General features: G+C 35.9%; 1 protein-coding gene across 1 annotated transcript in view; it reads right to left on the bottom strand.

Annotated features, from left to right (window-relative positions):
* The window catches only part of OSBPL1A (oxysterol binding protein like 1A), a 230,070-nt gene that overhangs the window by 125,463 nt on the left and 79,548 nt on the right, over positions 1-25,059 (bottom strand). Inside the window, 4 exon segments of the mRNA XM_032309390.1 lie at positions 3,360-3,466; positions 13,560-13,641; positions 19,907-20,029; positions 21,363-21,461. Of these exon segments, the coding sequence (XP_032165281.1) occupies positions 3,360-3,466; positions 13,560-13,641; positions 19,907-20,029; positions 21,363-21,461 (411 nt within the window).

Raw genomic sequence — 25,059 nt, 5'->3', positions numbered from 1 at the left:
TTAAAACCCATCAAGAGCAAAAGTGAATTCAAGAGCATTAGCAGGACTGGGCAATTGAGTCAAATTACAGAGTTCTATAAATATTATCCTCTGACGGCATCTCTGCGCTAAGAATCAGAGTAATTATGAACACACAACATGGACAAAAGGACAATGCTGAGGCCCCCAGAAAAGATAAAATTGTTAAAAATTTAGTATAAGATGTAAATGCATAACAGTTAAAAGAACTGTCATCACAGGGGTGCCTGGGTGGCTCAGTGGGTTTAGCCTCTGCCTTCGGCTCGGGTCGTGATCTTGGGGTCCTTGGATGGAGCCCCGTATTGGGCTCTCTGCTTGGCGGGAAGCCTGCTTCCCCTTCTCTCTCTGCCTGCCTCTCTGCCTACTTGTGATCTTTCTCCCTGTCAAATAAATAAATAAAATATTAAAAAAAAAGAGAGAGAGAGAGAGAGAACTGTCATCACAAATATTAGAATAAAAATAGTTTTGTGGCAACAGGGGCTGGGATTACTTAGATCTACTGGATCCTCATTACATGCCAGGTAGCAGACAAGGTTTTTTGCCAAGATGATCATACAATCTTTTCAAAACACTCTTTTTTGGTTGATTGCCATTTTGAAAAGGTAATTGTATATGAAAACTGTGGCAAAGAGAGATTAAGGAGCAGAACATGGAATTAGACCCAGGTCTCTGTGAGTTCAAAGCTTATGACTGTTCTTTTAACAAATTTCTAGATAGCAGAAATACTATTTATGATTCCAGATAATAAAGCATTACAATACCTAGTTATGCTGTGATGACCTCAAGTACACTATTTTTTTTTTAAGATTTTATTTATTTATTTGACAGACTTAGATCACAAGTAGGCAGAAAGGCAGGCTGAAAGAGAGAGAGGAAGAAGCAGGCTCCCTGCTGAGCAGAGAGCCTGATGTGGGACTCGATCCCAGGACCCTGGGATCATGACCGGAGCCGAAGGCAGAGGCTTAACCCACTGAGCCACCCAGGCGCCCCTCAAGTACACTATTAAATTCCTATGCTGTAGGTATTAGCCATATGAAAAACTACCTTCAATGATGCCATTTGTCTTTTAAATACTTGGAGTCCCTTTCCATTGTCTACAATCCTATTTCCCAGAAAGAAATCCAAAGAACCTCACAGAATTGCTATTTTATAGCATTACTGGAAAAGAATCTTAAAGCTACTTTACAAATTTGAAGCAATAAATGCAATTTCCTAAATAAGTACCCTGTGCCACACAGTTCTTATTCATCTATATACATTTGACCCCCACATCTGACACTGAGCTGTTTATACATTTTCATTTTACAGAAACTTGCCCATGGTTGGTTAGGAAAAAGACTTGAGATTTTAAAAAGGTCCATTAGACTTTCAGACCAGTGCCTGTTAATGACTTACAGTATGGTCTCCTTTATTTGAAAGATGGAAATACCAAGGTTCAGAGAACTTCAGTAGCCCTTTGACACTTGAATAATACATAATAAGGATGAAAAGAACACAATTATTCCACAAACACTCAAATTTTCTTTAGATAATACCACCTCCTCCCAAAATGAGTTAAATAGCTAAAGACACAAAAGCTCAAAAATGCCATCAGAGAAAGGGGGTCACAAGTGTTAATTAGATAGCATCCTATAGTAACTGTTCATTTTTACTCAAAAGGGCTTACTATGTATCAGGATCTATGGTAAGTATTTTGCTTATATTATGTTATTTAATCCTCACGACAGATTTAAAAATCTGATTAGTTTAAACTTGAGCCTAATATACTCTTGCACATCTGGATTTTCAGAGAGGTAATTACCTAGACTATATTTTGTTTTTGTTTTTAAGATTTTATTTATTTATTTGACAGCGATCACAAGTAGGCAGAGAAGCAGGCAGAGAGAGACGGAGAAGCAGGCTCCCTGCTGAGTTGAGAGCCCGATCTATCCCAGGATCCTGAGATCATGACCTGAGCTGAAGGCAGAGGCTTTAACCCACTGAGCCACCCAGGCGCCCCACCTAGACTATATTTTAAGCAAACAGTTTAAAAATTAGCATAATTTAATTTAATTTAATTTAATTTCTCCAGAAATTAAATTGCTTCTAATCTAGAATTTACCTTGAAACAATGCATAACTAAAACATAGACATTATTGATACATCCATCAGGTACTACATTAAGAGACATTAATGAAATTTAGTTTTATAATGTATTAAATATTACCTGAATTACTAGACACCACAATTTGTTCATTTCAGAAATGTTGAACAATGCTATTTAGATTTATTTAGATCACTAAATCATGCCTCATTTAAATAACCTAGAATATGAAATCACCAAAAATAGAAATGCTGAGAGGGGATGCTTTCAAACAGTACTGGAAGAATTAACCATTTAAAATGTTTAATGAAAAATTATGTTTTCCTGTGATAGTTACTGAAAGACTTTCTGTAAATTTGTTTTAAATGAATTTCGGATCACTCACATTTTTTTCTCCAAATAAAATATGGAATTTGTGGTGTACATAACAAAGCTGGTGTTTAAAAATTTTTTTATCTGAATTCACAGGGCTTCCACTGTAATCACAAGAAAATAAAATTTTAGATCTTTATATGTGAGAGAAACATACAAAATCATGTTCATCTATCTTATTTTACCAAAACCTAGTATCTAATTAAAAGGTACAAATAAATTGTAAACAGAATGAGAAATCTGGTGTCTTATTCTAAAAAGCTGAAGACTGAACATATATGGAGAATTTAACAAAATGGAAGAGAAAGCCTATGGCTGCTTAGCTTGCATTTAACATCATAAAAAAATTAAAACAAGAAAAACCCTAGTGCAGACAACCAAAACACATCTTTACAACTTTTCAGTCCTCAGAAAAAGAATTATTAATGGATAAACTTATCGTTCTTATTAATATTTAGAAAAGTGAATGGGAGAGAGCAAGGGGAAAAGAACATAAGATATTTAATCCACTGAGCTCAACTCATATGGGTAAATGTAACAGCTCTCTATTTTCTAAAGAAAAATATGTGTTTTTCATATAAAACCTTTGGTTTCCACAATATTTTCACAACACTCTTGTTGAAATGCCACAAGAACTCTGAGAAGAATTTTAAACCGTGGTCGATAAATACAGCTGTATAAGTAAATTAGATTTGAATACAAGTTATATCAGAATCATCTGGCTTAATCAAGAATGAAGGAGTTCTAAATTTAGTGAAAATCAACTCTTCATTTTCTTTATTAAGACTATTTTCTCCTACCTTTGGTCAATTTGAAAGCAGTGATTTATTGAATGATCCAGTATGTGACACTAAATTATTGAAAAATTAAATTACAAACTACCTACCCCTTCTTGTTTAGTGAAGAGATTAAGGCAATCACTCAAAGCTACACAAGTTTCTCTAGAAGCTTCAGAGACAACTTCAGCTTTCTGAAGAAATGATGGAAGCATGTCTATAAATAAAAATAAATAAAATTAGTGGGATTTTAAGACCACAAGCATTTTTAAATTACTTTTTTTTTTTTTAAGAAAATACCCACCATGGAGCTTGAACTTAATCTTGATTAAGATTAAGATTAAGATTAAGATTAAGAGTTGCATGCTCTACCAACTGAGCCAGTCAGGCACCACAGACATTTTTATGTCTACTGACCTCATGTTTCCTTCCAGCTGGCTGCCTTAAACAAAGCATATAGTATATTCCTTGAGCAGTATTATTAGCACCTACTGTATACAGGGTGCATAAACTGGTACAGTAAAGATGAAGCCTTGTCCTAGAAAGGCCTATATCCTGCAAGGAGAAGAGTCACAACTAAAAACAAACAAAAATTATAGGAATAATGTAATGTTTAAGGAAAGCAGCTCATTAACATTTCCTTTCATGATAGTCTATACTAGATAAGTAATTTTATTCAAAAGCCAAGTGCTAAAAAGAGCTAAAAATAATACTGTCGTTGACAGTATTATTGGCTATTATATGGCTAACCTATCTTAATGTGGCATTAACACAACTTTCTCTAGTGCTCACTGGATGAATGTCTAGCATGGAATAGGTCTTCTCAGTCTTACGAATGTGTCCCTCTGGGGTCCGGTATCTTTCAGAATATAAACTGGGAACAAAGAAATAGTAGTATCACCACCTTCCCCAGTTCCCTAAGGAAATCTTAATCCATTTAACCATGACAAAAAAAAACACAAAACACCCAAAAACCTACAACACCCAAAACAAAAGCTAGAATGCTAACAAGAGAAAACTGCAAAATGCACACACATTGAAAAAGAAAGTAAAATGTCATAATCTGTCTACATTAAGGCTGGAGAAATACTCTTAGTTCATATAGTTTTGGACTTCGTGTTAATTATATAGTAAGACCCCTTAAATGTGTCTCTTCAATAATAAAAAAAAAATAATATTAAGAAAGCTTTTCATCTAAAAATAACTTAAAAGAAGAGAAACAAATATATATCAGCCTCTGTCTTTTAAATAATCCTGATTCACTTAGAACAGGGTTCTTAAAACATGGTAAACAAGGTCAATAAGCAAAAGCAATCAAATCCAAATGCCAGCAATTTGCAATTACCAGGCCATAAAACAGTGGGTCGCTTCAAGAAACAAAACATTTTCAAATGGGAAGTGGAAAGGAAAATAAAATCTATGAAGAACATGTAACAAGTTATTTAGTCATTATTCCTAGGTGATAACATTGTAATTATTAGTCTTCATTCTTTTCTCTAATTTTCCACAGTTTCTATAAGAATGTGATTCTAGCAAAGAAAAGTCCTTTTCTTTGAAAAATTACTTCTCAAAACTCATTAGGCTAAGGGGGGTAACAAAAGGAAAAGGTCAGAGCGAATGAAGGTATGAACAACCTTTCATTATTATCTGGATATAAATACCAAATGTCATTTTATCATATTTTTCTTTTTATGGAATACAGTTTCCCAATGTTAGCTATTCTTAACACCCAAACAATTGAAAACTACTATATCCTAAAATAAATTTGACTTTACATACTTTTTCATTTTGAATCTTTGATACACATTGTGAAGATTTTTTCTGTACTTGGTTGCTAAATAGCAGAAAAGAATACCGTATGCCAGATGCCACAGGACTTAAATAGTACCTCAACAGATGTCTCACACAGAGCTGTGGACTGAGTACAGTGAGGGGATGTACCAAAAAAATCAGGCACAGCCTCTCCCTTCCATAAATGCTCTGGGTAATCTAGTAATTTTCCAATTTTCATGGCACAAATGGTAAGAATATGGGAAAACAGTCATTCATGGATGTATTTCTTTTATTAAATACCATCACATGCTCAACCACCTACAATTTTGTGTTTAGATATTTAATACTTTATATACTGTTGATTAGCATAAAACATTACGTGTCAAAATAAATTTGTATGAATGTCAAGATTTTAAGTAAAACTGATTCTAGAACCTTTTAAAAGATACTCCAAGAAATATATATTGACTTTTAAGAACCCATTATTGAGAGTGTGTCAAATTCTTTTGTCCAAAACAGAGTCAAAAGTTACCTAATTTCTCTGACAGTCTGGTCTTCAAGAATGATTCTGAAATTCACATCAAGTTGTGCAGGAGGTCTGCATGAGAACTGACCCTCTAGTGCTAGGGCTGTGCATCGGGAGCCAGGCAGCTCAAGGGGGCATGCTTCATGTATGAGAATGTTTGCATATTGTTATTAAAAAAATAAAACCGCAAGGCTCCTAGAAAAGTTACCAACTGAGAATCACTGCAAATACATCTTAGCCATTTAGTATTTAGAGACTGAGTTGTAATGAACAAATGTAAAAAGGCTAGTATGTAACCCTATTTGACCTATTATAAGAATTGGACACAATTTTGAAGAAAAATGTCATTTTTTGTACTATAAATATTTTTGAACTCAGGAAAGATGCTAGAAGATCTTATGCAAAAAGCTTAGAGACATATATAAAAAGCTCACAATCTGTCATTTTCATGATAACATGTACAATTTTTAATTGGGTATGTTTTAAAACTATTGGGGAGGGGCGCCTGGGTGGCTCAGTGGGTTAAGCCTCTGCCTTCAGCTCAGGTCATGATCTCAGGGTCCTGGGATGGAGCCCCGCATCGGGCTCTACTCAGCAGGGAGCCTGCTTCCTCCTCTCTCTCTGCCTGCTTCTCTGCCTACTTGTGATCTCTGTGTCAACTAAATAAATAAAATCTTTAAAAAAAGAAAACTAATGGGGAAATACTTATTTCCTGTTATCTTGGCAAACTAAACCTAGTACGATGACCTCCATTGTCCCTCTAATACGGAAACAGTCCACACTCATTAGCCGACATTTAAGACAGTCTATAAACTGAATCAGTTTCAGCCAGACTGTTTTCCTGGAAATACTTGTTTTCCTGGAAATACTTGTTTTCCTAAAAATACTCTTTTACTTTACTGCCTCCCAACCTTTTTTTAAGATGCTTCCTCTTCCCTGAATATTGGAAATAATAATTATTCATATTCAGAAGTTTCTCCACATAAAACCTCTTTTGTTCAAGGCCAAATTCAAATGCCATTCTCTTCAGTTTGGGGTTTTTTTTGTTGTTGAAAAAACAGCAATGCCTCCATGTACCTAAGAGACATGATCTAACCTGCATGCAAAGACTTTTTTTTTTTTTTAAAGATTTTATTTATTTATTTGACAGAGAGAAATCACAAGTAGAGGAGAGGCAGGCAGAGAGAGAGAGAGAGGGAAGCAGGCTCCCTGCTGAGCAGAGAGCCTGATGCAGGACTCGATCCCAGGACCCTGAGATCATGACCTGAGCCGAAGGCAGCGGCTTAACCCACTGAGCCACCCAGGCGCCCCAAGGACTTTTTTTTTTTTTTTTAAGATTTTATTTATTTATTTATTTGTCAGAGAGAGAGAGAGAGAGATATCACAAGTAGGCAGAGAGGCAGGCAGAGGGAGAAGCAGGCTTCCCACTGAGCAGAGAGCCCGATGTGGGACTCAATCCCAGAACCCTGGGATCATGACCTGAGCCGAAGGCAGAGGCTTAACCCACTGAGCCACCGAGGCATCCCCAAAGATGCATTTGAAAAAGACTTTTACACCTCATCATAATTATATAAATGCCTCAAGAAAATGAGTAATCTCTTCTCCAAACAGGAGAAAAAGATATCTGCATGTAAAAATCAACCAATCTTCTAAAAACTTTTACATAAAACTTTAATTTGAAAAAAAAAAAGAGGTCCCTATAGAATAGAAATTTTTGCTGTTCAAATTAAAATAAGTAGCATGAACAATCACCCACTGAACTACTACTACTAACCATTCTGTCTATATCTATATAATCTGCACTAGCTGCAATGGAGAATATAAAGTTCAAAACGGCATGTGTTAAATGAGCTATAGTAGGAGTTAAATGAAAAAAGGTATCAAGGATGTTTTAAGATGTAGACAGCAAACATATCATGCATTTAAAAAACGTTAAATAATTCAGAGAAAGGAATAATCATTATGGGATGGAGTAATGGGGTGGAGTCTGAAAAGAGCTGAAATTTGAGCTGGATCTTGAACAGTATTGTTATTGCTAAAATAATGTGCAATAAAGCAAACAACCTAAAATATCTACAACTATTATTTTCAGATAGTATAGAAACCATCAGTCCTGAGAAGACTGTAGCAGAACTGTCATCAAGGGGAACTCCAGAAAGGCAAGAGGCTCCGTCTGTATCCACCACTGGCTGCGTGGCCAACCCATAGTGGGTTCGGTGCTGACTTGTAGAATGTATACACTAACTTGACAAAACAAATTTAGTACTTATTTCCAAGTTCAAAAGAAGGGAGTTATAAATTTAGAAGCTAGATAAGTAGGTCATTCATTGTATTCACTCAAAACTTACATAGTTGACCCCTGAACAACATGGAAGGTGGGGCACTGACTGCTTTGCAATTCAAAATCCATACATAGTCCTTGATTCCTCTGAAACTTAACTACTAAGTAAGCGCCTACTGTTGACTGGAAGCCTTACAATAACAAATATTCTAGAGAAAAAGTGTTAAGAAAATCATAAGAAACAGGAATTACATTCACCGTACTGTGCTGTATTTATTAAAAAAAAAAAAAAAAGCCACATATAAGTGGACCCATACAGTTCAAACCCTTGTTGTTCAAGGATCAACTGTATATGTCAAATTCCCATGGGTGCCGTGCACTGTTAAGGTGCTGAAGACAATTGACAAATAAAACAGAAATTCTTGCCTTGATGGAGTTTATATGCTAAAAGGAGAAGCAGACTATCAACTACTATGTGTATGTATGTGTGTGTGTGTGTGTGTGTATATATATATATATATATATATATATATATGTCAACTACTATCAGACTAACTGATAGCAGACTATCAACTATGTGTACATATATATGTACACATAGTAGTTGATTGTGATACATATTATATATGTATTATATATATACACACAGTAGTTGATATATTTTAAATTTATTATATATATCAAATTTCATTTATGTATCAATAAGTATATTATATATATACATATAAATATATAAATGAAATTTGGTAAATGACAGAGAAAAAACAAAGCAAGGTAGGGAAATAGCAAGTGTTGAGGGGAGTTGCAAGTTTGGACAGGATGGCGTAAGGGTTCGGTCCTGACAGGAACTGGCTGGCAAACTGAAGTGGCACCTGAAAACTTCTTGTAAAAAAGATGACACACAAGGTGGGGTGGAGGGGAGAGATAAGTGAACTAACAGACTGGCAATGCAGGACAGTTGCCACCCTGGAACAGAGAGGCAAAGGAAAGGACAGTTTTGCTAAGGCCAGCAGAAGCTGGAGTCACAGGTGGGGGGCTTTAGCCAAGGGCTGTTACACTCCACACAGCCCAGGTGGAGGGAGGGAGGAAGGAGACGGCCTGCCTGCTCTCACCCTCTCCGCCAGTCCCCTGACAGGGTCTTCCTTTTGCTGAGTCCAATAAGAAATCTGAGCGCAAGTAAGCCCCAGTAATGGAGTTTGTAGTCCGTAGCCAGAAGGTTCTCTTTAAGATCTGGGCAGGTGAGGATGTGAGTATCCTGGAGAAAAGACTTGCAGGCAGCGGGCCAGCTCAGCCCAGGCTGAGGCAGGAAGAAGTCCAGCCTCTCCGAGGGGCTGCCAGAAGGCCAGTGAGGCTGGAAGACGAGCAACCAGGGGTAATGAGGAGATGAGAAGAGGGAAGCCAAATAGAAATGGAAGAGTTTGTGGGTCATTAGAAGGACTTTGTTTTTCATTTTTAGGGAGATAACCTGGAATCTACCAGATGTTTTGAGCAAAGAACATTATACGCTGGTGTTTTAGAAGGGTCCTTGGGGCAGCGACTGGAGGGGCAAGGGCAGAATGTGAGGGGCCAGTTAGGAGGCTGTTTCAACCCTGTGTGAAAGACAATGATGGTCTGGGCCTCGGTGACAACAGTGAAGGAGGCGGGACGTGTGTTACTCAAAGCTGAGATTTTTGAGCAGAGTTTTAAGTAGGTTAAACAATGTGCTTTTCCTTTTACATTTTTTTTTTCGTTTAAATAACTGAAATCATTCCAATTTCTTTAGCCAGGGATTCTCCATCTGCATGTAGTAACATGCAATAAAGTGTTATCCATTAAAGTTGGCATATAAGGTATAGCCTTTTTAGAAAGTAATTTAGCAATGTAGCAATAGGTACACATATGTTAATATGCTTTCATCCGTTAATCCCACTTCTAAGAATCTTATGGTAATAAAGTGATGTGATCAAATTTAAGTGTACAATACATTATTCATAACAGCTAAAAACTGGTTACTACATACAGGTAAATTTAGGGTTTTATGGAAGAACAGAATACTGGCCTTTAGGAAATCTTCAAAAAGTTGTATTAGTTTGGTTAATTTTCTTTGTGTTTGTAATCCTGCCCTTGATAAGGATAAAATGGTAGAGGTTTTAGCACTGCATTCACTGAACCTTGAAGGATATGTTTGTTGCCATTGCCAGATGCATAAATTTGGGCATTCATCCAAACAGAAATTAGGTTTAAGGAAATAAAGTACTATTTAAATAGAGGATATTTTGGACCAAAATAGAATGAATATAGATGATCCCGGACTTAGAGTGGTTTGACTTAGAATTTTTTGACTGAATGATGCTATGAACACAAAATAAGTTTGGTAGAGACCATATTTCAAATTCTGAATTTTGATCTTTGTCTAGGTCAGCAGTATGCAGTATGATGACATCTCGTGATGTGGGGCAGGAACCACAGCTTCCAGTCAGCCACACCATCACCAGAGTAAACCACTGTTCTGTACTCAGACATTCTGTTTTCACTTTCAGTATGGGAGTTGATAAATTACATGACATTTAACACTTTAATATAAAACTGGCTTTGGGGGCACCTGGGTGGCTCAGCTGGTTAAGCATCAGACTCTTGGTTCTGCCTCAGGTCTTTATCTCAGGGTCATGAGATCAGCCCCACATCCGGCTCTATGCTCACCATGGAGTCGGCTTGGGATTCTCTCCCTTTCCTTCACCCTCCCACTCTGTTCCTCTCCCCACCCCGCACACTTGTGCTCACAGGAGAGCACATGCTTGTGTGCTCTCCAAAATAAATACAAACATACATACATACATCATACATACATTCATTCTTTAAAAAAAAAAAAATGATTTTTCCCAACTGTTGGCTAATGGATGTGTACAGAGCATGTTTAAGGTAGGCTAGGCTAAGTTATGATGTTCTGTAGGTCAGATATATTAAATGCATTTTTGACTTAGGAGATTTTCAATTTACAATGGGCTTATCAGGACATAACCCCATTATTAAGTTGAGGAAGATCTATAAGTATAAATAAACTGAAAAATGTGTTTGTGATTGGGCTCTGACAGTTCTGAAATGACAAGGTAAACGGTCTGTATTTTATTCTATAATTTCAAACACCCATGAAACTTTTTCGTTTCCCAATGGGAAAAAATTTTATGATCAAAAAAGTACTATTCTAAAATTAATCTAGAAGGAATAATGCAGTATTTTCACAGAATCTGAGATGTAGGAGTTCCTAAAAAGCTTGGATTCCCTTTAGGGATGGAACGCATAGGGTTCCAGAAGGCAGGAAGACCACAGGGGAGGCTGTTGCAGTGACTTGGATTTGATGGGACACCGAGCCAAACCAGTATGGCATAAGCTGGAATAAAACGTTAAGAGAGGAGTCTTCAAGTTCACATAATTTTGTATTACAATGTAAGACAACTAACATAACCACAAGGTCTAGATTTTATCCAGGAACACTGTGGTTCTTCATTTTGAGACGTTATTGGCAAACTGTTTAGATGGTATGGAGCAGGATGTGTATTTATCAACTACTATATATGAGCAACAAAACACATGTTGCAAGATTACTCTGCACAATCCCTCGGCATTAAGGTAACACAGTTATCTTCAACTCTAATTCCACTCATGAAATCATCTTAACCCCATTTACTATTTATATAATATGCAAATTTATCTATCTACACCTGCAGAAAATAATGTTTACAGTTGTTTGTGTATAAATCTATTGAATTTCATTGTAGATATATGAAATAGCACTGTCAGATCATCATCAGACCTCTCAAAGTTTTCTAGAGGGCACTGTCTGAAATAGCTCTTTTGTAATATTGAATATTATGCGTATCTCTAAAAACGCAAATGATGCATACCATCGTTATAAGTGACAGGTCATACGGATAATCTGAACGAAAAGATCTCACTCAAAGTTTAAAAAAAACCCAAAACTTAATTTGGTTGTAGTTCTGATGTAATTTCTTTCTTTGTTCCATGTTAAAGGAATTAATCCTTATATTTCATCTAACTCTGGACATTTCCTACATCTTTTAAATGTCATCAGTATCTTTTTACTTTTTTTTTTTTTAAGATTTTATTTATTTGACAGACAGAGATCACAAGTAGTCAGAGAGACAGGCAGAGAGAGAGGGGGAAGAGGGCTCTCAGCTGAACAGAGAGCCCGATGCAGGACTCAATCCCAGGACCCTGAGATTGTGACCCGAGCCAAAGGCAGAGGCTTAACCCACTGAGCCACCTAGGCACCCCAGTATCTCTTCTTACTTTTGATGTTTCTTGAAGATGGTGTTTTAAAAGCTCTTTGATGGTCACAGGTGCGTAACTCTAAGTATATTAAAAAACACTGAAGGGTATACTTCACGTGGATACATTTTAGATTGTGAATTATATCTAATGAAGCTGCTCTTATTTATAAAGTTCACTGAGGATGAAGAGTGCTCAGTAATATAATATTCCAGCCCACAATAATCAAAATGACTTAATGCTATCCTTCTCAAAGCTATTATCATTAATACAAATAAATGTTTATGGAACTGACAAAGGGATGCCCAAGTTTCCATCTGGACAGAGAGAAAATACCTGTGTTCAGTTTATTCTAATATTAGCTTTTCTTTGCATTCCCTGGGCATATATAAACTAAACTGAGAAGTCTATAAAGGGAAACTAGTTTGTGATTAAAACTGAAACAAGATGGGATTGGGAGGGAGACAAACCATAAGTGACTCTTAATCTCACAAAACAAACTGAGGGTTGCTGGGGGGAGGGGGTTTGGGAGAAGGGGGTGGGATTATGGACATTGGGGAGGGTATGTGCTTTGGTGAGTGCTGTGAAGTGTGTAAACCTGGTGATTCACAGACCTGTACCCCTGGGGATAAAAATATATGTTTATAAGAAATAAAAAATTAAAAAAAAAAACTGATAGTTAAACTCATAGACAACTGAATCAATTAAATTTCAGTGAAGTTATTTACAAACCCATCATAGCTGAAATCTAAAGCAATGGTGAGGAGTCTAAAGTATAAGAAACACAGTTTTTAATTTACAAAGTAATACTTTTTTCTAGATATATAATTTTTTATTGGATTTTTGATTTTGTATTATATGTTATTTTGATTTTTGGAGTATTTATAGCCGACTCTTGATGATTCATAATCAGTGGAGACTGAAGAAATAAAGTTACTACTGAAAGGTAGATTAACCATTAGACACTTAAGGTCATGTAGACATTCATAGAATCATAAAAGACTAAGACCTGAGAACAACCAACCCCTTCATTTACATATGGAGAAACAGGCTCAGAGAAGTTACATGTACTGTTCAAAGTAACAGCTGGTAAATGGCAGAACAAGAATTCAAACCCAAGACAGTTTAAAATTCAAGTCTTCTGAATTCATAAGTAGGAATCTCATTATGCAGGCAAAATGAATTTATAAGCCCAAAATGTTAACTTTAAAGAAAAAGTTAAAGAATAAAATATTAATCTACAAACCAAGTCTCCCCCATGAGTAGAAATTTTAAGTAGCTTTTTAAAACTGTTAAATAGTCTTATCAAACATAATTTTGAATTCAAATCTGAAAATTATCTACATGTATAGCTAACAAAACTACAAAGGAGCAACATCTAGGAAAATGGGTTGTGTTAAATAGCAGGTTTTATTTGGTAGTTAGACCCCCCAACTTTTTTTTTTTTTTTTTTTTTTTTTTTACCTTTAGCCATGTCACACTCCATAATCATTTTCAGAAAGGTAGAAATTTCCCTATCTAGTTTCTGTTGGCATGTCTGCGCTTTCTGGGAAAACAAAAACAAAAAGCGAAATTAAAACTTATTAATAAAGGATTTTTAAAGTACATATGCTTTACTGTTTCTTTCAAAACTTTTAGTTCATATGTCAATATACCACAGTAATTAAGATCCATCTTAACAGAGAGAAAAGCATGAAAAAATTTCCTTAGAAATTGAATATTGCATTTAATCAAATACAGATTTAAAAAAATAAATCTTTCTAAATTATAAATATATTCAACATTTGTCATGTACACAATATAAAACTGAATTCACTGTTTCTGAGAACTCCTTATTCCATATACATAGGAGTTAGATTTCTCCCAATTAATCCTTTTTGTAGACTTGATTAAATTCATCAGGGAATTATAAAATGCATTCCTTAAGAATATATTTTTTAAAAAAACTAGATGGTAGTAGTATTTAGAAACCACAGCAGATTTTCATTCAGCCATCTAAGTCCACATAAGCAGACCAGTAAGGACATTTTCTTAGTAAATCAAAGCTTAATTTTAGATCCCCAGTGTTTAATGACACAAGTTCCATCCCATCTCAGTAAAGATTTAGAAGTCGAAAATGAAAAGTCAGGTAATCACATTGATTATATTAACAATGTAATTTTTTTTTAAGATTTTATTTATTTATTTGTCAGAGACAGAGGGAGAGAGAGTGAGCACAGGCAGACAGAGAGGCAGGCAGAGGCAGAGGGAGAAGCAGGCTCCCTGCCGAGCAAGGAGCCCGATGTGGGACTCGATCCCAGGATCCTGGGATCATGACCTGAGCCAAAGGCAGCTGCTTAACCAACTGAGACACCCAGGCGTCCCTAACAATGTAATTTTGATGTTAGTTTTACTTTCAAGAAGTAGGAAGAATAAGCAAGAAAATTATCATTGTGAAGTCAGTTGGTTAGGGCAATGAAAAATGTCTATTTTGATAACCTTGAGTCTAATATTAGAATCACATTGTTGTAGGCAGAGCACTGTTTATCCTTATGAATTCCCCACTTTGTACTCCTATCCCAACTGGCTTATCACTAAACATTTTTGCTCCTCCTAAATCAGTCCGACATGACAAAGGGCACAGGTAACCAGGCTTTTCTCCTTTTTTGCCTTATAAAATTTTCAGTGCTTATGATGCTCAGCTCAACCACAGCAGGATTATTCATGGTACCACATTAGTGACAGGAAATGTTCTCTTTAAAATCTACATTACTCTGTGTTGAGAGCTCTAACAACATAAAAAATATAATAATAATTTTTTTGTTTTAAGAGGGAAGATACCTAACACTACACAATTTAAAGCATCACAGAAAGGGAAATGGTGTCCTGTGTCACTTTTGCGGACACAGCCCATAAATACAGATTGAAAGCAGAGAAGAGGTTGATCTGAAGGACCTGAAACAGGCATTGCAACCAAATGTATCACTTATGATTTATTAAAAGAAAATTGTCATTTCTACTGTATACATAGTTAATCCTCCTGCCCACATGCAAGCCAATGCAACCATCTTTCCTTTTCCTTTCTATGGTGAAAGTGAGCTGGATGCATAAAAGCAAGCACTTGCTTCATCTCCAGTCTGAGAATCTGTAATGAACAGGCTAGGGCTCCTGGGGTAATAAAGACAAGCACGTTCTCCATAACATCACCCTCAAATACCTGAGTCCCATTCCTCTTCCCTTAACATATCTACCTGACAGACAGTTACAAAAAAGAGCTTCCCTGATGGAGGATTTACTTGTTTTGATAAAAGGTACGTATTAGGTCAGCTGGAGAAGATCTGATCTCTACACATTCTGCTTTATAATTAGGTTGGTGTGGTTTTGAAGGTAAAACAAATGGAAAGAGGTTATTAATACAAATAATATGTTCACATCCTCCAGTTTGCTGTAATTTCCCCCTTAGCAGCTACCGGTTATAATAGGTAAACCTAGAAATCTATTTAGAAAGGTTACTGTTCAGGAGTTCTTTGCAAAGCCCAGCATGGTGTCCCATTCTTAACTTCTAAGACATTCACCTTATGTCAGGCATTGTTTTTAGGTTTTAATTTTTTTTTTTTATTCTACATAAACAACTCTTAAGCAATGACCTAATGCCCAAGCATGACAGTATTTTAAACCAAAGTTATCTGGGCACAGGTAACTTTCAAGAACAGAGTGGCATCCACAGACTCAGGGCCCAGAGGGCAGGAGGCACCCAGGTGAGCAGCCGAGCACGTTCCCAACGCAGGCCTCCTGCTCCTACTACTGCCCACCCAGATACTGGCTCTTGCGTTTAAGTTGATGTTAAACCACTTTATTATCCCTGGCCTAGAAAAACAGCTCAAATATGTATTATCAAGGGCTCAGCAGGACTGAATGGGGTAGGGGAGAGGTCATAAATTCCAGGCTATTTGCTACAACCCACATTTGGTTAATTAAGAACAGAACCAAGCTGCCTCTACTCAAGCAATTCAAAGGGACAAACTACAGATACAACATAGTGAATGAAAGAAAACAGGTTTCAATGAGCACATACAGTATGATTCCAATTCCACACAATTCTAGAACAGGCAAAAGTGATACCTATAAGGATAGAAAGCAGATCAGTGGTTGCCTGAGATGGAGGTTAAGTGCATTGCCAGGGAAGAGGTCCTTAGGGAACTTTCTGAGATGACGAAAATGTCTCTATCTTGAGAGAAGTGGTGGTTACAAAGGGTATACACATTTGTCAGAACATGTCAAACTGAAGACATAAAATGCATTCATTTTATTGTACAGAAACTTTTTAGAGAATATATTATAGAACTCTGATGACATTCCTCTTTGCAGAAAACAGCCAGGACTGTGAGTACTGGTGCACCAAGGCTCACCTCCAAGGCTCCCTACCTCCAGCGAAATCCATCTCCCCTCAATTTAAGTCAATACGTAGCACATTTATTCTTCTTCGGACCTGGGGATCATTATGGCCCTGCTCTGTAATCTTCCTAATGTGCTATTTTGCAGTAGATATTTACACAAAATTAAAAAAATTAAATGAAAGGATATATAGAGAGAAAGGCAGTTCTCTCTCAACATATCAGTCCTAGAGTCCCTGTTTTCCCCCTTTACTAGCCTCAAAGCAACCACTGTTACTAACTTCTCATCTTGCCAGGGATGACCTAAGCCTACACAAATGTGTGTGTAAGACCCTGCTTCTTCTCCCAAATAGTAGCATAGTAGATACATCATTTTCTACCTTGCCTTTTTCATGTAACCATAAATCTTAGATATATCAATATATATAAATCTGTCTCATTCTTGTGTTGAATGTACCAATCTTATATTTATCAGCCCTATGTTGATGTACATTCATCTTCCTGCACATTCATTTTAATAATAGGCATCATTTACCTTTAAATCAGGAAAGTATGATATCACTTTCTCATTTGACTAAAATTTAACATCTTCTGCTCATTAAATCCTTATAACACTGACTTCAGATCCTACAGAATCAAGGTATCATCAACAAATGAAACCTTCATTTTCCTTGTGCCGCCCAGAATCTAAGAGCCTATCCCAGTTTTGTCCCATAGTATACTCTACAACGATGGAAGCATTCTACACTGTACACTGTACTACACTGTACTGTCCAAAGTGGTAGCCACATGTGACTACTGAGCATCTGAACTGTATTCAGTTAAAAGGAGCTGAATTTTTAATTCTATGTCTGAATAGCCAAATGTGTCTACTAGCTATAGTACTGGACAGCCTTTCTACACCAACATCGTGCTTGAATTTGTCTTCCTATTTTTATATTTGAAATGTTTTCAAGTTGTCATTAAGGAAACAACCATAAGGCCAATATCTCTATGGTTTGTCTTATACTTTTCTCTCTGGAGACTTAACCTCAGGGCAGTGACAGAGAGATAAGCGAAAAGCCATTTTCAATTTTTCGAGGTCCTCGTTTTGGATGGAGATAAGATGAGACCAAAAACATCATATAACCTGGCCACTTTTTTCAGTGTGGATATTTTCCTCCCGATAATGTCTTGTCCAAAACCATGCTGAGGAAATAAGGTTAGTTTTACAGGAATTCAGATGGTTTTAGAGTATCCTAACCCTAGAGTTCTTAATTCCCTTTAGAAAGTCTATAAACATCTAGAATAGGTTTCATTTCACAAATAGGTCCCTGAATATCCTCACAATTTAAGAATCCAATGATCAAAGGCATTCTGGAGCCAGTCTACCACAAGCTACAATTTAACATACTTCACAGCTCATTTCAGATTTTAACCTATTTTTGGACCAAACTTCAGGAGTTGAGACAGAATCAAGATTCACAGAATTAGCATTCAAATCTGTTGGACAGAAACATGTTTATAACCTACAAAACATGAAAGTGCTAAACACTGCTGTAACTCTCCCCGACTTCAGGTGCTATAAAAATCTAGAAGTTGCAAAAACTTAATGGTTTTAAAGTTAACATAAGAGCATGATATTCAAGTGAATAAAATAAAAGGTACAGTTGAAGTTGATAACATGAAAAACTGAAAACTATACCAAAGAAACATTTTTTTCAAAAAAACCTTTTTTAATGATATATGGGTTAGTATGCTTTTATTTTACCCGTAGCTTCCATTAAAAATGTCTTAAAATTACCATAATCATCCTAGGAAAGATTGGTATGCTTTCTAAGTCCTTCTACGTTTTATCATTTACCTTATTTTGAGGATAAATAGGAAAGGACTTCTTTTCATGGAGGGAATACTGACTAAAAGTTGAAATATTTAGCAGTTTTGGGGTTTTTTTTTCCTCACTTGTTTAACATGATTCTGGCCATAGATATGTAAACTTTATTTACCTGAACAGTTTTAATATTATTTAGATGCTCTGGTAGATGTTATTTTTGCAAAGTTCACAGATCTGAAAATTATGTATATGGTTGTCACTCTATACATTTGTTTAACATGATTCTGGCCATAGATATGTAAACTTTATTTACCTGAACAGATTTAATATTATTTAGATGCTCTGGTGGATGTTATTTTTGCAAAGTTCACAGATCTGAAAATTATGTATATGGTTGTCACTCTATACATTAGGCTTAAAAAAAGAAAAACCCAAAATACAGAAGTAGCACTGGTAAAGCAAATGTCAATAAATTCTGGCAATGTCTTCAACCAAACATGGAAGAGCTCAAGTTTTTTAATGTTCCATCATAAAATAGGATTAGGGATCGAAAGATCCAAAATCTCTACGTTTACAGGTCCTTAAGTCAATAAAACTCCCTAGGTATTAGCAAACTTAACCCCATTAAAGCTGTTGATATGGAAACATTCAAATCCTGCAACCACTTCATTTAGTTAGGGAAAAAAAAAGAGATTAAATTTAGTAGGCAAATTGATACGTTCTGACATAATTATTTAGATTGAAACTCCATTATCCATCAACCTTTTGTAGTTCTAATTCTTCCAAACCTCGTTCCCATTTAAAAGACACAGCCAGAAAACTGATGCCCAGATTTAAAAACAAAAAACAAAGAAACAAAAAAACCTATTTCATTTCAGTAACACATACTGGTATTTCTCTATGGCTAAGACTTTGACATCACTTCAGATAAAGGCCTGTCCTTTTATTACTGATGCTTTATCTTACCTCTAATCAATGAAGTTACAGATTACAAGTGGTTTTAAGTGAAACTACCAACCAGGATAGGTATCACTATGGTTGCATTATTTAAACTCTGAAATATGCAGTGAAGTCATAAAGGGCAGCAAGTCAAGCTCTGCACGCTCCCCCTACTGGCAGCAGTTTTCAAACAGAATGACAATCTGATCACAGATTGTTAAAACTGATCGTTTTAACCGAAAAAGATATATTTGGGCATAGGATCCTATCTTTAGAGCATTATCTACAGAGACATTTGACAGTATCATCATAAAAGACACTATAAATAGCATAAAATATTACTGGACAAAGAGCATTATTACCTCCATTGTCAGATTTCTTAATTTCAAAATCTCACATTTGAAAAAAAAATTCTTGGTGACAGAGTTAGCTATAAAAGTCAGGTTTGGGGGCCGCCTGGGTGGCTCAGTGGGTTAAAGCCTCTGCCTTCGGCCCAGGTCATGATCGTAGGGTCCTGGGATCAAGCCCCGCATCGGGCTCTCTGCTCTGTGGGGAGCCTGCTTCCTCCTCTCTCTCTCTCTGCCTGCCTCTCTGCCTACTTGTGATCTCTGTCTGTCAAATAAATAAATAGAATCTGTAGAAAAATAAAATAAAATTTAAAAAGTCAGGTTTGGTTTTTCCATTACCTCTAAGGATTCCTTCAAGTCTACAGCTGAAATTGCATCTTCCTCTTCGTCATCACTCAGCTGGTCCTGGGAACAGTAGTGAGTGCTATAAGCAGAATGATCTTCTATTGCTTCCAGCCAGTCCTGAAATAATCCAAGAATTGGAATAAAAGTGAAATGCATTTTTACTCAAAAAAGAGATAATATGCCAATGATTTAGAAAGTTAAAATTTATGTGGAGGAAATATTACAGATTCAAAAAGATACACATTATAAAAGCTGAGTAATGGGTGGAAATTTTTTCACTTAAAATTATAGACTTTCCACACTGTTGGATATGCTGTAATGGATGGAAATTTTTTCACTTAAAATTATAGACTTTCCACACTGTTGGATATACTGGACTAATATGGACATATTAGTCCAGTTCATATTTCTGGACTAATATGTCCAGAAATACAGTTTTACTAACTTGTAATCGAGTTATAAGAAAGCCAACAATTGCCTTGATGCTTTAGCTTTTACTAACGTTTTTAAAATATCAGTGATTTCACAAAAAGAATATTTTCCCTAAAAATATGTGTGTTACCTCTCTTTTCTTAAAGCATTATTCAAGGTCAAATTTTACCACTTTCTGATATGGTCAGAGAGTCAGGACTTAGATCATTTAGGGTTCTTTTCAGGGCCAAAGTTAACCACTTTGGAAATAGATTCTTTTAACCCCTTACAAAATTTACAAAAAACAAGACAGTTTCTACAAATATTCCTTTGATCTAAAGGAATATGGAGTGTCCATTAAAAAAACTGCACTATGGGGGTGCCTGGGTGGCTCAGTGGGTTAAAGCCTCTGCCTTTGGCTCAGGTCATGATCCCAGGGTCCTGGGATCGAGCCCTGCATCGGGCTGTCCGCTCCACGGAGAGCCTGCTTCCTCCTCTCTCTCTCTCTGCCTGCCTTTCTGCCTACTTGTGATCTCTGTCTGTCAAATAAATAAATAAAATCTTAAAAAAAAAAAAAACTGCACTATGAATTTCTGTCACATCAATCCCAATTTGCTTGCTTGTTGCTGTTGTTCAATTTACCACAAAGGAAGGCTGAGGCTATATTGTAATAAATCAGAACACCTAAGCTGAAGCCGGGTTTTGTCACTTGTAAGCTGCGTGACCTTGAGAGAGCACTTCAATCTCACTGGCTTCAGTTTCTACACCTATAAATTAAGAGACAGACTATATAATCATTCAGGACTTTTTTCTGAAAATGATTCACAAAATCAAATTTAAAAAGATAATTATGAACAGAAAATATCTGCAGGTACATGTTGATAAAGAAATTAATACATAAGCCAAATTTCAGGCTTCATATAATCATCCCAATTAAAATGGTACAGTCAACAAAATTTTAGATATTATTGAATTGATTTTATATTCTTTGTTTTTAAATGTTAAGTTCTATGAAAGATAAATGAATCCATAAAATTACCTCTCTTGACTGTTGAAGACTATTCTTAGGAACCCTGAAGCCATGAATAGTGTCATCAAAGCATTTAATAAAGAAGAGGCAGCTATCAGTGGATTTTACCTTGGATATAAAGAAGTCAGACAATATCATTCATGCACATAAAATAGGATATATGTATGTGTGTATGTGTGTGTGTATATATATATAATAGTATATATAATACATAACAGTATTAACATAACTTAATTATACCCAATTGAACAATATTTAAAATACCAAATGGTAAAAACTGGAGGAAAAATTGATGCACTGGGGATATAACATGCATTGCAGCTTATCTATAATAACATCTGGCTTTCATATTCGTAGTTACTCATTTCTATTTGAATAGTCAAAATATAGTCCTAATTGAATAGTCAATTAGGTAAACAGTCCTAATTGAATAGTCAATTAGGTATGTAGTTTTATCCTTTATATTTAATAACTTAGCATGCACTTGGGCTATAAAATTCTTTAAATGCAAGAGCCCCAACTTCTTATTCATACCATTCTCCTGAACTTTTTGTTTGAGCTGAATGTACAAAATATTTGAACTGAGTGTAAAAGAGTAAGTACACATGAAATTGGTAAGGAAGGGGGAAAGGAAAAGAAGATAAAAAATTATGTTTCATTGAAACATATGTTTGGAAAGTGAGGGGATTTAAGAATGGAAAAAGATAGGGGTGCCTAGGTGGCTCAGTCGGTTAAGTGGCTGCCTTTGGCTCAGATCATAATCTTAGGGTCCTGAGATTAAGCCCCACATTGGGCTCCCTGCTCCATGGGGAGTCTGCTTCTCCATCTCCCTCTGGTCCTCTGGTGTTCCCCCTGTGTGTGCTCTCTCGCTCACACACTCTCTCTCTAATAAAGTCTTTAAAAAAAAAAAAAAAAAAAAAAAAGGAATGGAAAAAGACTTCTACTTCCAGACCCTACAAGAGTCCCACCCTCCTCCTTGCAGAAAACAACTATAAAAAGCAACTGCCCAGGATGGGGGTGGGTGCTGGGGGTGCTGCATCAGTTGGGTGTCTGACTCTCAATTTCAGCTTGGGTTGTGATGTTGGGGTTATAAGAGTGAGCTTTGTGCTGGGCATGGCGTCTACTTGAGATTCTTTCTGTCCCTCTGCCCCTCCCCTGCTTATGCACGCTGGAACTCTCTCTCAAAATGGATAATAAAATATTTAAAAAAAAAAAAAAAAGCAACTGCCTGACGGAACTGGAGAGTGAACCAAAGTTGACAGACTCAGATAGGGAATGCTCTTAGAGGAAAGGAAATAACTATGCAAATAAGTTCCCACCCCAAGGTTTTTCAGCTGGCACATACAGTCCACAGAGGGACACAAGCAGCATGGGCACACGTGGAAAAATCTACAGTCTGTCTTTAAGAATTAATAAGGAAAAGCCAGGGAGGCAGAAATACTAAAGAAAAAACAGAGTTTACAACCTAAACCCAGTCAAGAAAATGACCTGCTAGAACAGTGGAAATAACATTTAACAGAGAAAAATAACAGAACCCAGAATCCCCAGAACTTAGCATTTCATAATATTAAGGATACAATCCAAAATTACCTGATACATGAAGAAGAAAGTGGAACATATTCTCAAAAGAAGTCTAATTAAAGGCAAAATTTTCAGAATGGTTAATAGGGACCCAAATATATACTATCTACACAGACAGAAAATAAAGATGTATAGGTTAAAAGGAAATGGGAGAGAAAAAGAGATACTATGCAAACAGTGAGCATAAGGCCTGAGCGCTTATGTAATATTGGGCAAAATGGATTTCAAAAGTAAATATACTACAGGAGATAAAGAGGGCCACCATATAATAATAAAAGGGTCAATTATTCAGAAGACAAGATCATTGGTATGTATGTGCTCAATAACTGAGAAATGAATAATTCCACAGCATAGTTGGTTATTTTGATACCCCTCTCAGCAACTGATGCAATTAGCCCAAAATCAGCAAAACACAGATCTGAACAGTACTATCAACCACCATGACTGGATATTTATAGGACTCTAAACCTAGCAGTAGCAAAATACACATTATTTTTAAATGCATTTACTGGGATAATCCATTCATAGAGCCATTAAGCAAGTCTCAATACATCTAAAAAGACAAATCATATAGGACCCATTCAATGACCAAAATGAAATTAAATTATAAGTCAGAAACAGATCATAAACATCCCAATCACTTAGAAGAACACTTCCAATTACTTGAAAATTAAATATTCATTGGTACAAAGACAAGATTTCTATGAATAGAAATTTTTTTTTGAAGATTTTATTTATTTATTTGACAGAGATCACAACTAGGCAGAGAGGCAGGCAGAGAGAGAAGAGGAAGCAGGCTCTCTGCTAAGCAGAGAGCCCGACTCTGGGGCTCAATCCCAGGACCCTGGGATTATGACCTGAGCCAAAGGCAGAGGTCCCAACCTACTGAGCCACCTAGGTGCCCCTTAATAGAAATTCTACTAATTTCTAATAGAAATTAGACAATATTTTGAACTACTAATGAAAACATACCAAAATTAGCCGCATGAAACTAAAACGGTTACAAAGATAAAAGTATAGCTTTAAATGGCTGTATTAGTAAAGAAAATAGACCTTAATAATCCAACCTTGGACACTGAGAAACTATTAATTAAAACAAATTAAACCTGAAGCATAGAGAAATTTCTTAAAAAGAACAAAAAAAAAATCAAAGAAAACAGAAAAAAAAAGTTTCCCAAAAAAATCAAGAACTAGTTCTTTGGAGAAATCAATAAAATTGATAAACTGCTAGCCAGGTTAATCTAGGGAAGAAAAAAAAGACACAAATTATTAATATAAAAAAATGAAAGAGAGCACAGCATTACCTATCATACAAACATTAAAAACATAATAAGGGAATATTAGTACCAAAAGGTTTGATAACCTAAGAAAAAGGCCAAATTTTTTGAAAGGCAAAAATTACAAACACCAACCCAGGAAGAAATAGAAAATTAGAACTAGTCCTTTAGCAACTGAAGAAATTTGTAATTACAATCCTTTCCTTAAAAAACAACAACAAAAACCCCCAACTTTTTGGCCTATGAATTATATCAGCATTTAGGAAAGAAATAAACCTAATCTTATAAAAACTTCCAAAAAAACCTGAAAAGAAATATTTTCTAATTCATCACAGGAAACCAGTATTTCTCAGATTCCAAAAACCACACAAAATATATCATATATCATGAAATACAAACCAATATCCATCAGGAACACAGAAGCAAAAACTCTTAACAAAATATTAACAATTTACTAAAATAATAATATATCATGGGCACCTGGGTGGTTAAGCTGTTGGTTAAGCTGTTGCCTTCGGCTCAGGTCATGATCCCAGGGTCCTGGGATCGAGTCCCACATCAGGCTCCTTGCTCAGTGGGGAGCCTGCTTCTCTCTCTGCCTCTGCCTGGCACTTTGCCTGTTTGTGCGCGCGCTCTCTCTCTCTCTCTCTGACAAATAGCTAACTAAATAAATCTTTAAAAAATAAATAAATAAAATAATATATCATGACCAACTGAAATTGATCCCAGCATTATGACTAGTTTATTAACACCCTACAACCTATCAGTGTAATTAATCATATTAATAGAATGAGTAAAACCCTATGATCACTTCAATATGCAAAAAGTATTTAATAAAATTCAACAGA

The sequence above is a fragment of the Mustela erminea genome, chromosome 13, assembly GCF_009829155.1.
Source record: "Mustela erminea isolate mMusErm1 chromosome 13, mMusErm1.Pri, whole genome shotgun sequence".
Classification (NCBI taxonomy): Eukaryota; Metazoa; Chordata; class Mammalia; order Carnivora; family Mustelidae; genus Mustela; species Mustela erminea.
The sequence above is the reverse complement of the archived record's forward strand: the minus strand, read 5'-3'. Positions and strand labels throughout refer to the sequence as shown.